At 46.2% G+C, this 15,191-nt stretch overlaps 1 protein-coding gene and 1 non-coding gene across 2 annotated transcripts in view; one reads left to right on the top strand and one right to left on the bottom strand.

The window, feature by feature from the left end:
- Positions 1-3,038, bottom strand: part of LOC126416539 (cadherin-related tumor suppressor-like) — a 191,816-nt gene extending 188,778 nt beyond the window's left edge. Inside the window, exons 1-2 of the mRNA XM_050084284.1 lie at positions 3,009-3,038; positions 2,490-2,819 (exon numbers count right to left, since the gene is read on the bottom strand). Of these exons, the coding sequence (XP_049940241.1) occupies positions 2,490-2,819; positions 3,009-3,038 (360 nt within the window). The remainder of the gene's footprint in view (positions 1-2,489; positions 2,820-3,008) is intronic.
- Positions 3,039-13,177: 10,139 nt separating this feature from the next.
- LOC126417680 (U6 spliceosomal RNA) lies at positions 13,178-13,286 on the top strand. Its single transcript, XR_007575756.1, has one exon. It is a non-coding gene; the product is annotated as a U6 spliceosomal RNA (small nuclear RNA).
- The last annotated feature ends 1,905 nt before the right edge of the window (positions 13,287-15,191 follow it).

Here is a 15,191-nt window from a genome sequence, read left to right as displayed (position 1 = left end):
AGGCGCTGCTCATGCACGGTTGTTTACATCTTTGGGCGAGTTTGGTGACATCTGTGAACAGTCAAAGAGACTATCTGTGATACAATGTCCACAGTCAACGCCTATCTTCAGGAGTTCTGGGAATCAAGGTGATGCGACACTTTTTTTTATGTGTGTATATCCCGCCAGCGTTCGGCGGTGACAATGAAAAGCTGCGTGCGAGAGGTGCCAGTATGACTTGCTTAACAATCTTGTTATTTCTCGGGCCAAATTCCTTAACTTGCCTCCAGATCAGTTCTGTAGGGTTCATATGGTAATGGTACTGTGGCAAATGTAAAAATGCAGCATTTGTATTGTGTACTCGACGCTGTGAAAATGATTTTTTTCATGTTTCTACGTCACATCTGTGGTATAAAACAATGGACATAGTCCAAATGAGTTGTATTTGGTCTTTCATTTTTGCTTTAATAATTGAAATTGCAATTTTGCTTAATTTATACAATCTTTATAAAGAGTCTTTCACGAAATATTGTTAGTTGGTATTAATGTTTGAAATGAAAACAGGAATTTCGCGTGCAATACGTAATTAGAAACAAGAAGACGTGCATTATTCATGAAAAATTAAAATTACGAGATGTAAGTGATTCGAACTGCACAAGCGGAAAAAAAAACTGACTCGAGCGGGACTTAAACCAGCGAACCATATCTTACAACCAGTTTCGAAGCTATTACGTTACCAATTTCGCTATACACGAACGTACACTTGTGTTTCAACTGTATCTAATACAGTCCCTCGGAAAGCTTCATAGCCGATTAACTGTATAAATTTATAGTAAACTTTAAGAACAACTTATTTCTCGACACACTCTAACCGCGTTCGACATCCGTGTTTCTCTGCGGAACAGAAAGCAGCGTCAGCCATTTTCGTACTGCGCATTAACAGCGCGGCAATCAGAGCACAACATTGCAGAGGCAGTGACTGTACACGATTTTTGAAACAAGACCTAGTTAAGTAAAGCGTGATTAAAAAAAAACGTTGACGGCTGCTAATACATTTGAATATCTTAAAGTTTAATGTAACGTAACTTGGTGATAATATAATACATCCACTATGTGATCAAAAGTATCTGGACACCTCGCTCAAATAACTTTAACGTTGAATATGGTGTTTCTTGGGGAAAGGCAGCCAATTTTTCACGAAGTGCTGCATTGGGGAGAGGCATCGGTGTCGGTCGGTGAGGCCTGGCACGAAGTTGGCGTTCCGAAACATCCCAAAAGTGTTCTACAGGCTTCAGGCCAGCACCTGTGCAGACGAGTCTATTATAGGAATGTTGTTGTCGTGCAAGCACTCCGCCACAGGCCGTGCATTATGAACAGGTGCTCGATCGTGTTGAAAGATGCCTTCGCCATCCCTGAATTGGTCTTCAACAGTGGGAAGGAAGAAGGTGCTTAAAACCTCAATGTAGGCCTGTGCTGTGATAGTGGCACGCAAAACAACAAGGGCTGCAAGCTCCTCCATGGAAAACACGACGACACCATAACACCACCGCGTCCGAATTTTACTATTGGCACTACACACGCCGGCAGATGACATTCAGCATTCGCGATACCCACACCCTGCCATCGGATTGCCATATTTTGTAGCGTGATTCGTCAGTGCACATAACATTTTCCAGTGTTCAATCGTCCAATTTTTACGCTCCTTACATCAAGTGAGGCATTGTTTGGCATTTACCGACGTGATGTGTGGCTTATGAGCAGCCGCTCGACCATGAAATCGACGTTTTCTCACCTCCCGCCAACTGTCACAGTTCTTGCAGTGGATCCTGATGCAGTTTGGTACTGCTGTGTGATGATCTGCATAGATGTGTGCCTATTACACATCACGACCCTCTTCAACTGTCGGCGATCTCCGTCAGTCAACAGACGTGGGCGGCCTGTACACGTTTGTGCTGTACGTGTCCCTTCACGTTTCCACTTCAGTATCACATCGGAAAGAGTGGACCTAGGGATGTTTAGGAGTGTGGAAATCTTTCGTGCAGACGTAGTACACAAGTGACACTCAGTCCTCTGAACACGGTCGAAGTCCGTGAGTTCCTCGGAGCGGCCCATTCTGCTCTCTCACGACGTTGATCATTACTGAGGTCGCTGATACGGAGTACCCGGCAGTGAGTGGCGGCGCAATGCACCTAGTATGAAAAACGTATGTTTCGTTGGGGGTGACCGGATATTTTTGATCACATACTGTAAGTATGACCTACTTCCGAGAGCGGAACGACGTGTGTAGGTGTAGTACTCCTTCCGACCAATCATCGCGTTTGTGTTTGTTTAAATCACGTTTATTCTTAGACGAACGGAGTATAGCTAGCGGGAACCTTGTAAAACCCGAGTTTGCTGTGTGCAACAGTACGTCGTTGGCGCACATATCTCAAATAACACAATAGATACGATTCTCTTAGGCCGACGATTCTTTGTGGTACACGCTGTACTGTATACAGGAGGGTACTCACGCGCACGGTGATGGCGGTGTCGGAGTGCTGGACGCCGTCGGAGAGCCGCACCACCAGCACGTACTCGTCGGCGGCCTCGCGGTCCAGCGGCGCGCGCAGAGTCAGGGCGCCGGAGCGCGCGTCCAGCGCGAAGCGGTCGGCGGCGGCCGGAGCGCCGGGCGGCGGCAGCAGCGAGAAGCGCAGCTCGCCCTCCAGGTCGGGGTCGCTGGCGGCGAGGACGGCGAGCGGCGCGGGGCCCGCCGGCAGCTCCTCCGACACGGACAGCTCGCGCGGCGACGACGGCGACAGCGACGGCGGGCTGTCGTTCCGGTCCAGCACCTCCACCCGCACCTGCAGCAACACGGCGCGCGAGGGTCAGCGTGGCGGACAGCGGCTGGGAGGTGGGAAATGCCGCTACAGCTTGTAACGTAGCACCTACACTACGTAGTACTGTATAAACGTACCCACTCTATTTTGCAATTTCATTCAAAGGCTTCTACAGTATTTTAATAATAATAACAACGTAAGGGCTTCACTCACATTCAAACCAAAGTAATTCAGGCCAGCCATACGGCGACGTGAATTAATACACGAGCGCTGAATGAAAAGTAATCGTTAATTCGGTTTGTATGGGAATATTTTAATAAATCAAACGCGCAAATAATCCTTAGAATGTGATCTTTAAGTACCATATTCACTTTTGCACATAATGACCAGCTAACTAGATACATATCTGCCAACGATCAACAATATTTCTGAAGCCTTCACGGAACAAGTTGACACTCTGTTTTCGCAACCACACAGTTCTCTCAACGTCTTCAAATATGGCTCTGACCACTATGGGACTTACCTTCTGAGGTCATCCATCAGTTCCCTAGAACTTAGAAGTACTTAAACCTAACTAACCTAAGGACACCACACACATTCGTGCCCGAGACAGGATTCGAACCTGCGACCGTAGCGGTCGCGCGGTTCCAGACTGTAGCGCCTAGAACCGCTCGGCCACTCGGGACGGCTCTCAACGTCTTCATCAGAAGCATAATGATGTCTCCGCAGATCGTCTTTCATTATCGGGAACAGATGGAAGTCAGGCGGTGCTAAATCTACGGAGTATGCCGTACGGTGGTGAGATTCAGTCTCTGAAGTTCTGCTGTGGTGGCACGTAAAGTGTGTGGTTTGGCATTGTCATGCTGCGGGAAAACATTTCCCTTTTCCTTTCGGGCCCTCCTTAGCAGTTGTTTCAGAGTTCGCTGCGTTGTAATGTGACGCTATGAATTTATTGTTGTTCCCGATCGAGGAAATCAATACGGATAACAGCATCTGCGTCCCAGAACACTGTGTCCATTATTTTACCAGCTGAGGGCTGCGTCTTGAATTTCTTTTTAAGGGGCGAGTCTTTGTCTCGATATTCCGCAGACTGACGTTTCGTCTCCGGATCGTAATGGTGTACCCACGTTTCATCTCCTGTCACAAGTGAATGGAGAAAGGCGTCACCTTCATTCTCGTAACGCGAGAGGAGTTCCTGGGAAATTTCAAGTCCGTGCACTTTCATTTCAGGAGTCAACATCCGGGGTACCCATCGTGCACAGATCTTCCGATAGCCAAGCAAAGCAATAATGTGACCCACACCTTCTTGCGAAATGCCGATTTTGCTTGCATTTTCTCTCTGAGCGATACGGCGATCGTCTTGAAACAATCTGCCAACATTTTGCTTGTGAAACTCGGTGGTTGCTGTCACAGGATGTCCAACTCTTTGTTTGTCACGCAGGTCAGATGTTCCTGCCTCAACATCTTTAAACCTGTTCACTCAATGACGCACAGTACTGACATCAGCACAATCACCATAAACTGCTTTCATTCTCTGAAGAATCTCCTTTGGGGTGACACCTTCTGCTGTCAAGAATTCAATGACTGCACGTCGCTTCAATTGCATAGACCGACCGGCCGTCTGCGCAGGATTGTACACTTAACTCTGTAACAACACAACTGATCAATGATAAAGCTTCCCGCCAACTGGAGCTGTAGAGAAGAGGCTGCAGAAAGAGCCGGTACCTGCCGCATGCCAATGCTGTTAGCTTTTTAAGAGTTACGAAGTTGGAGGCATGACTTTTCAGTCGACCCTCGTATAAAGGGCACTCAAAAAGAAACGAGCCAGAGTCTGGAAGGCGCAAACCGGTGGAAGGAGGGTAATCTCGTGGCGTGTGTAACGAGGTGTGGTTCCGACCAGAGCGTGGAAGTTCACAACACGTCGCTAGAGGGCACGCGTGCACGTCACGTGACTGTACAGAGCTACCAGCAGCATGCATCAATCGTACAACGCTGCCAGTCGCATTGCAAACAGTGACACGGAGGCGTCAAAAGAAGAACTAAGAGGTGTTATTCGTTTTCTGACAGCGGACATTCACCGACGAATGTCACTTGCAAGGGTCAGGGCGTGGCACAAGCGCCTCAGGGAAGGACGGGTGTCGTTAGCCGGCGATGGACGGCCTGGAGCACCGCACTGCATCACCGACGACATCGTCCAGCTCGTGGATGCACTCATTGCCAGGACCACGGCCGCCGTGGTCGGAAGTGTTCACACCATCGTGAGGGAACGACTGCACCTGCGCAGAGTGTGTACCCAGTGGGTGCCCCGCAGTCTTCAACCCCACCAGGAAGCATGTCGAATGGCCGCGCGGGGTAGCCGAGCGGTCTAGGGCGCCGAGTCACGGTCCGCGCGGCTTCCCACCGTCGGCGGTTCGAGTCCTCCATCGGGCATGGGTGTGTGTGTTGTGCTTTGCGTAAGTTAGTTTAGGTTGGATTAAGTAGTGCGTAAGTTTAGGGACCGATGACCTCAGCAGTTTGGTCCCATAAGACCTTACACACATTTCCATTTCCACGTCGAATGGCCCTCTTGCTCATCTGCAGCGCTATGCTCGGGAAGGGAATGCGTTCCTGGCGCGAGTGGTGGCTGGAGATGAGTCACGGTGTCATCACTTCGAACCAGAATCAAAACGGGAAAGTCTCCAGTGGAATCATCCGGAGTCACCATCACCAAAAAAAGCGAAGGCCATCCACACGAGTGCAGGAAAGGTTATGCTGACGTTCTTCTTTGACCGAGATGGCCAATTCTGATTCACTTCCTGCAGCACGGGACAAGAGTGAATGCTCAGCGTTACTCGCAAACCTTTACCACCCTTCGCCAAGCGATCAAATCAAAGCGACCAGGCAATCTCACCCGTGGGTTCATTCTGCTCCACGACAATGCAAAGCCTCATACGGCCAACACAGTCGCGACACCTGCAGAAATTAAAATGGGAGATTCTCGACCACCATCCATACAGTCCGCACCTCACTCCCTGTGATTATGCCATTTTTAGTCCCCTTAAAAAGGCTCTGAGAGGCAAACGATTGAACTCGGTCGACGACGTCCAGCTGTTCGTGCGGAAATGGTTAACATCGCAGCCCTGGGAATTTTATGAGACAGCCATTCACCGCCTTGTGTCATAGTGGGACAAGTGTCTCGACAGCCAGGATCAATACTTCTAACATACAAGTTCTGGTTTCTGTAATTATGCCTTCGGCTCGTTTATTTTTCAACGCCCCTTATATTTTCATTATTGATCAAAGAAAATATAAATGAGAGTATGCAGAAGGCAGTGGGCAGGCATACGTCGAACGATCGCTATAGAAGGCTCTGAGTCATCTCGAATGGGAATGCGCATTGGCTGACGTGGCCGGATGTAGATGGGAGTGCCACAAGCGCGGGGAAGTGAGAGGCTTCCAGTACCTTCTAGAACAGTTTCGGCGTAGTAATACCGTTCCCTTATCAGAAAGCGCGTGGGATTGTGAATGCTGATGGGGAGCCCCCCTGTAGAACTTGGATGGCGATATTGCGAGACGTCGGCGTCGAGAGAAAGCAGTCCCACTTGTTCTTAACCCTTCGGCTTAAGAAAAATATATTTTAAATCCAATCTAAACCCTATAATTGAGGACAGGGCTTAAGAAAACGATCTCCTCTGTTACATGCTAATTTCTTTCATTAGTTTATAAAATGCGCAACGACGTGATTATTCGTCGATGCGGAGGTACGAATAAGATGGAGGTGAGCGCCGGTTTTGGCGTTGGCGTTTTCATTCTAGAGAATCGCTATGGGTCCTTCATTTTGGAAAGACCAGTATCTGATCGCCCCAATGAAATGCTAATTTTATTCGATCAGAAGGTACTTTTACAGTACAAATGGCTTTCCAGGCACAGCAGCTGAGTAGCGACAGGTTATTCCGCAATTTAATACGCCAATAAAAGTGTACACGAGACTGTGGTTTTGATTATGTGATACGAATTCTCATTGGAACTGTGATGAACGTGAGAACGACGGCAGAACCGCATACAGCAACCAAGATGCAGTCTCATCGTCATGGGTAACTGATCTCTTGCATGGTTCGGCAGATTGTTCCAGAAGGGGCTGACGTATATTGCATTGTTCTGAAGGATAGAGCCTAATTCATTGTGAAGATAACTTATGAATATAAACGAAAGATGTGCCATCGTAAGGGGCGTAAGCGAAGACGTTATCGTGATGCTCTGTCGTTTGTGTGCTCTCGGAGTAACTACAGGTGCCAAACAATACTGTAATAGCAATCCCTTGCAGTTGTAACATGTGCTTTGTTGGAGAACACTGTGCCTCTGAATTATATTTTATTTATCACGGTAGGTCCCTTTTTTTAATTTGCTGCAACACCCCTTTTCATTACAATATTACTTGGTCGATCTGTTGCTTCCCAAGATTGTTTACAGTGAGTAGCATCGAGAGCGGGAGAGCAGGGCAGTCTTTGAGAGCCGAACATCTTGGAGAAATATGAAGGTCGTGGTCTGTAGTACTTACGACACGTAACAAACGTTATGTGGACGTTAGCCCGCTGCTCGCCCTATTTAATACAATCTACGAGGTACCAAGGCTCCAAATGACTAACCACTGGCACCGATACATTAATAACAGTATGCAGCTCATGTTACGTAGCAGTCCAGCAATCGGTTTGGTCGTAATAGTAGTCAGGTCGAACAAATGGTAGAGTAATAAACTGCTCCACCGACCCTGCTAACTTCCAAGTTGTAAGGTTCTTTTGTTTAGAACACGACCGGTTTCGGGCTCTTATACACCCATCTTCAGGTAGCGTACTGAAAATAGCAAGAGACGGGAGATAATAAATCCATAAATGAACTAAAAAACCACCGGCCGGTCTACGTGCTGTAAAGCCCAAGACAATGCCAAAGTGACACCAGACAGTACTACAAACGACTGCCTGGGTAAAGAAATGTGCAATGAATACCAGGCAGGACACACACACCTGGTGCTGTGAACCCGAGCGCCGCGGTGGACGGGTACAAGATGCGGTGTGCTACCTGTCAGCGCAGAGCACGGAGTAGAGTAAGCGAAGGAGGAAGCAGACTGGTATACCAGAGAGGCACAAGTACTGAAATCTGTTGACGGGAAGAAGAACGCGGGGCCATTAGCCAGCCGTTCACAATCTGAATTAGTGATTTACATATAAAATGAAAAAAAGAAACATTATGAAGGGAGTTACACGAAAAACATTAAAAGTGCATTATGCGTGATAAAGGAACATGTTGAACGGGACGGTACAGAACTGTAGTAAAACTGAGTGAAAGCTGGCGACATAAAATTCATGGTACAATGAAACTTTTCCCTTTACACGAGTGGCACTCAATTTTTAATTAAGTGAGGATATGTACACAAGGGAGAAAAATTGTGTCACGAAATTTTAACCCTGGATAGCTGATGCCAGTAGGAACCAAATTACGAATTTTGTGTAGGTCGACATCGCACAGTTTTTAATCTAAAGAAACTTGGCGCCACGTGCTCCGATTGGCCACACAACTGCCCTGTTCCCGGATGCTCTGGGCAACGCTGACCGCGAGCGCTTTGCCTGACGGAGGTCGCGACGTATTCGAGGCGGGCGGCACGCTAGGCGCCAACGCGCAGCGCCAGCCTTCCACCCTGGGGGCCTGGGGCCGAATCCGCCGGGGTCCATCCATTCTAGTTCCACGATAAGACGTACCGGGAACAAACCCGTCAACAGCTGTTAGTTCGCGTACAGAAAGTCTTTTACAAATTGTGTCAGCTCTGAAAATTGCCTTACTTGCAACTAGGACATTGTTACTTAAAGCTGGTGCTGGAACTGGCGACCCTCTGACGCGGCACAAGCTTGGTAAAGTCGAACCGTGTTTTGCCGAACTGTTTCAAAGATACCTGGCATTGCCATGATGTGATTGGCGGCATGTTGAATGCGATCCATTAATTCATCCTTGTTTCTAGGTGGTTCGCGTCCGGGTGAACTAGAACCTTAAAGAATCCGCACAGGAAAAAGTCCGCTGGCGCGAGGTCTGTTGATCGCGGGGGCCATGTCCTACGAGCACCTATGCCAGTTACCCGCCCGTCCAAGAGTTCATTTAGACACGTGCGCAAAGTACGACTGTTAAGTGCTGGCGCCCCATCGTGCTGCAACCCCATACGTAGCCGTATGTCGAAGGCAACACCTTCCAGCAGGTCCGGTACAGTTTCTTAAAAAAAAAAGGGGTAATTTGCCCCGCCAAGTTGAGGAGGTAGACGGACGTTTGTAAGTATGAACCGACAAGCATAGCGCTGCTCGTCAACCAACGAACGGGAACAGAGCAATCCGACGGCCACTCGGAGCGCGTCGCGCCAAGTGTCCGTACATTAAAAATGTTGCGTTGTCGATATACACAACATTAGTAATTTTGGTTCCTACTCGCTTCAGCTATCAACGGTTAAAATTTCGTGACACAGTTTTTCTCCGTCCTGTGTGTGGCAATGTGTAACAACACGCCACAGTCATCAGTTACGAGAACATTCACTCGTGCCACTCCTACTTACGAGCATCTCAAAACTGACCAAAAGGGAAAGTAGCGAAACCTTACTGTCCACACTGTCAGAAACAATTGTGCTAATTAAGAGCTAGCAGCCGCGGGGAGCACAAAACGTTGCAAGGTGAACCACTTTAAGGAGGGAATAGTCAACGTCCGCTGCAGACAACATTTCACGGAGTAACGCCACTTTGTGATGTGTGCGAACGGCATTGACCGTTTGGCTATGCTATTAAGTTTGAAAAGCTGCCGTGGCCAGGCGGACGGGGGCCGTGCAAGCAGGGGGGAACCCTTCCCCGCCAACTGGGTTCCACCTCCAGGACGTCCATCCTCAGTATCGACGCCATCCGCGCAGGAGACAGACGTTCAGTGGAAGTATATCAGAGGTGCGCCCACAGGTAACTTCAGATAGAAAAAGGGGGCACTTCCCTGTTTCAAACGCCGAATGATGCAGCCAAAGATAGTGCCTTAGCTTTTTCTGCGGATTTACTTGAAGTTTCCACATATTACACGGCTCGATTAGGAGATTCGGATGGCGTTGGAGAGGGGCAAGGAAGAGTTGAAGGATATGATGGGTGACCAGGAAGGAGGTGTTGTCAGCATATTGCAGGAGGTATGTTAAGGGTGACTGTTAACTCGCTAAAAGACACTCAAATTACCTCGAAACTTCGAGCGTCGTTTTTCTGACACGGTAGATTATATATGGATAATCCGGAACACGTGGTGGCTTATTTTGACACCTATTTCACTGAGTGAAGTTCTGGGAAATCGTTTTATGACCTGCTTGTCTGTCGGAGTGTCGCTGCGCGCTCTCGCCCTGTGTGACGCGTCGACAGTCCAGTGTCGCACACGTGGCGCGCGTCCCCCCCCCCCCCACTCCCCCTTCCCCCCCCCCCCCCCCTCGCGCACTCTAAACCGGTGAGCAAGGGCGAGCAGCGCACCGCATTATGATAATGGCGCGGCCGTCTCGCTCGCTAACAATGTAATTTCGGTGGGCCGGGATTTATTCCGGCGGGAGAGCACGGTCCGGCCGGCGCAGCGCCCCCCTCTGGGGCCCTGTACTGCCGCAGGCTTCCGGCAGCCGCGTCCTAATGCCTCCTCGCATCCCTGCAACACGACAGCGGCAGGAAGTACGAGCTGACTGTGTAGGGCGTAGGCGGTCCCAATCCCCCCATGAAGGATTTTCTATTCCGCTTCTTTAATTTGTTGCATCTCTGGAGAACACTGACAGAAGGAGTATGTAAATACACCAACTGCGTCCGAGTCGCACACTTGTTTAAGTTTGGTGCAGCTGGACAGGCCGGACGTTTGTGGCACGCCTTCTCCTTCTCGTCACGGCGTGCCACTCGTTCGCAGGGTCAATACCTTTTTACAATACGATCGAGTACCACGCGTTCGAGTCCGCTCCGTACGCAATTTCTTATGCCACAGAAACAAGTATTTCAGTTTCATTAGAGAAAGGACCTATCGCAGGTCTTTCGCTACAAAAATCAAAAATTTCTTGGGTATGTAAAAGTTTTTGCGACGTTGTCCACTACCGTCTAGCGAGATCGGCAGCTGGGCGCATGCGTTCGCTCTGGACGTGCGGTGGCCTCTCTTAGCTGGCTCACCTGTTTCAGGCGCAAGACAATGTGTACTCGCTATATTGTGTCTTCAACTCACTTTGTACGTCTCAAGTTAGCTAAATAAATATACAAGAGTCACAAAATGTAAACGACGAGACTCGTACCTTCTCACTTCAGTCACACAGGATAAGTAAAGGAAATGTTTTATTTATTATTATTATTATTTGTCCAGCATGAGATCTGTTGTTTTAGGTCAGAGCAGCCGAAACACGCGACCGGCGTTCAGAAGATGGCAGTCGGCAGCGAAAAATTCGGAAACCCATGGTAACTGAAACGCAATACGTCAGCTTGTCTAACTCCGTCTTGATCTCTAATCAAGTAACATTTTACTACTCGAATTTGTTCAATATTATGTAAAGTATATTTATGAAATTAGAGTTATTGCACGAACAGTGTATTACTGATTTATTGAAAAATAACCTTTTCAGTGTCCTCACCTCGATCGCTAAAAACAGAGCCATTACACGATCACTTTCAGAGTATGCTGATGCATTAGCTCCATACTTAACAATCGTATACAACCGTTCGTTCGACGAAAGATCCGTACGAAAAGACTGGAAAGTTGAGCAGGTCACACCAATATTCACGAAGGGTAGTAGGAGTGATCCACTAAATTACAGCCCCATATCATTACCGTATGTCACACCAATATTCACGAAGGGTAGTAGGAGTGATCCACTAAATTACAGGCCCATATCATTACCGTATGTACGCAGCAGGATTTTTGTACGTATATTGTGTTCGAACAATATGAATTACTTCGAAGAAAACGGTCTATTGACGCACAGTCAACATGACTTTAGAAAACATCGTTCTTGTGAAACACAACTAGCTCTTTATTCGCATGAAGTGTTGAGTGCTATTGACATGGAACTTCAGATAGATTCCGTATTTCTGGATCTCCGGAATTCTTTTGACACTGTACCACACAAGCGGCTTGTAGTCAAATTGCATGCTTATGGAATATCGTCTCAGGTATCAGACTGGATTCGTGATTTCCGTCAGAGGTCACAGTTCGTAGTAATTGACGGAAAGTCATAGAGTATAACAGAAGTAATTCCTCGCTTTCCCCAAGGTACTATTATACGCCCTTTGCTTTTACTTATCTATAGCCGGCTGGTGTGGCCGTGAGGTTCTAGGCGCTTCAGTCTGGAACCGCGTGACCGCTACGGTCGCAGGTTCGAATACTGCCTCGGGCATGGATGTGTGTGATGTCCTTAGGTTAGTTAGGTTTAAGTAGTTCTAAGTTCTAGGGGACTGATAACCACAGATGTTAAGTCCCATAGTGCTCAGAGCCATTTGAACCATTTGAACTTATCTATATAAACGAATTAGGAGACAATCTCAGCAGCCGTCTTAGGTTGTTTGCAGATGACGCTGTGGTTTTTCGACTAGTAAAGTCATCAAAATATAAAAAAAAAATTCAAAACGATTTAGAAAATATCTGAATGCTGCGAAAATTGGCAGTTCACCCAAAATAACGAAAAATGTGATCCGTTAACTTCGGTTACATGATAAATCAGTCAGATCTAAAGGCCGTAAATTCAACTAAATACGTAGGAATTACAATTATGAATAAGTTAAATTGGAAGGAACACACAGAAAATGTTGTGGGGAAGGCTAACCGATGACTGCGTTTCATTGGCAGGACACTTAGAAAATGTAACAGACCTACTAAGGAGACTGCATATACTACTCTTGTCCGTCCTCTTTTAGAATACTGCTGCGCGGTGTGGGATCCTTAGCAGGTAGGACTGACGGAGAACATCGAAAAAGCTCAAAGAAGGGTAGCACCTTTTGTATTATCGCGAAATATGGGAGAGAGTGTCACAGAAATGATAGAGGATCTAAGCTGGATATCATTAAAAGAAAGACGTTTTTCGTTGCGACGGAATCTTCTCACGAAATTCCAATCACCAACTTTCTTCTCCGAATGCGATAATATTTTGTTGACACCGAACTACATAGGGAGAATGGATCACCACGATAAAATAAGGAAATCAGAGCTCGTACGGAAAGATATAAGTATTCGTTCTTTCCTCGCTCTATACGAGATTGGAATAATAGAGAATTGTGAAGGTGGTTCGATAAACCCTCTGTCAGGCACTTATATGTGATTTACGGAGAATCCATGTAGATGTAGATTTTTTGATACCAGCAAGCTGATTCATCAAAATCATTAGATGACTTGCCTATATAACTCGCTTCGGCGGAACATATACCACAATTGGGACAGACAGTACAGAGAAGATCAGCATGGCCCCTGCGCAAGGATGACACGCAAAATGGTGCAGAGTTAAACAAACAAAAGGGTTCTTGCGTAACAGGTCTGCCTGGAAACCGAGAGATCATGGAACAGAATCTCCGGTGGATGATGGATCTTTCAGTCTTAGTTTAAATTTAGTCCACACTTCTCAACGATTCGACAAGCCGTGAGGAATAACACATGATTCGGGTTTCAAATTAAGCTGTAGGCATCCTTTCGCCGGTCTGGTAAACGGGGTAGTGTTGGGAATACACGAGTCGCCCAAGTGGCGTCCAGAAAAAAGACTGGCACCGAGCCAATGAGCCACACTAAATTATTACCGTTAGTATTATTGTTATTATCATCTATATACATAACTAGCTTAGCGCCATCTGCTTCACTGGCGTAGACTGTATGGCGTGCACAGTTTTTTTTTTCCTTTTTCTATTTCTGTAATCTAATTTGTACGTTGTTACAAACTGCAACACCTTCTAAACTTTTCACGCTAATTAAGGCCTTAGAAGCATGATCTTTTTCGTTCTTGTTGGGATATTTCCAAAGAAACCTTCGTCCCCTAACATAAATAAATATATGTTTTTATCCGATACGCGAAAGAGCAGTTTTCATAGACACAGCTTTAAATTTTTTTAATACATCGAAATATTTTTTTAGTAATTTTAATCCCTTGTTTGCCCCTTGGGGACTGAATTGCCAAAAACAGTGAAACACGTATTTTTTATTTCTAAAAGAGTATCAAACCGGTCTTTGGACTGAGGACCGCAACAACATCATCTTCAAAATTGCCTTAATAGAGACACAATTTCAAGAAGCATTTCATCCGCTTTAGGAGTGGAATTTCGGCAGTCCCTTCTTGACTGATGCCTACAGTATAAGACCTACATCCTCTCCAAATTTCAAGTTTCTGTCCTTAGCGGTTTCGGCTGGGTGATGATGAGACAGTGAATCAGTCTGCTCCTATTTCATTACCTAAGACGCTGAATTTCCTAAAATTTTGAAATACGGGTTTCTTTCCTTTCTAGCCGAGAAGCTAAATACGTGTTTTCAGAGATTAAGCTTTAAAAATGCTTTCATAAGGAAATATTTTCATAAAACATTCATCTCCTATTTTACCCTGATTGAATATCCAAAAACAGACATGCGATATTTTTTAATTTGTAACATAGAAGCCAAATACAAATTTTTATATATGTAGCTTCAAAATTACTTGCATAGTGAAATATTTCCAGAAATACTTTAATCTTCTGTTTCACCCCCATACGGGCTGAATTTTCAAAAACAATGCCACACTTTTTTTTTTAAATTGTAGCCGAGAAGACAAGTGCAAATTTTCATAGGCTTAGCTCTGAAAATGCATTCATAATGAAATCTTTCGTAAAACATTTCATCTCCTGATCCCTCCTTTATGGGTTGAATTTCGAAAAACACTGAAACACGCATTTTTTAATTTGTAACCAAGAAGTCAAATACCAGTTTTCATTAGTGTAGCTTTAAAAGTAGGCTAGTTTAGTAGTTCTTTTATAATAATTTATTTTCAAAAAAACTTATACCTACTGATTTCACCACCATAGGCGTTAATTTCCAATAACGCAGACACAGAAGTTTATTTATTTCTGACCAAGAAACCAAATACCAATTTTCACGGGCCTAGCTTCAAAATCACCCTAATAGCGACGTATTTTCAAAAAGCATTTGCTCCTCTATTTTGCGCCCTACAGTATAATATCAACGTCCTCTTCACATTTCCACTTTCTGTCCTTAGCGGTTTGGGCTGGGCTGGGCGATGCTGAATAAGTGAGTGAGTCATTCAGTCTTTTATACGCAAAAGCGTACAGAGTCCACAGATCGCCAGTCCTACTCCCACTTTTCCGTTTTATTTTCTTCCCTTATCTGTTCGAAGTGTGTGGCTTGAGGAGCAAATTAGATCGTTTAGATGTCTGTTTCAGGAAA

Source organism: Schistocerca serialis, chromosome 8 (assembly GCF_023864345.2).
Source record: "Schistocerca serialis cubense isolate TAMUIC-IGC-003099 chromosome 8, iqSchSeri2.2, whole genome shotgun sequence".
Classification (NCBI taxonomy): domain Eukaryota; kingdom Metazoa; phylum Arthropoda; class Insecta; order Orthoptera; family Acrididae; genus Schistocerca; species Schistocerca serialis.
Note: the sequence above shows the minus strand (reverse complement) of the source record. Positions and strands in the feature narration are given on the sequence as shown.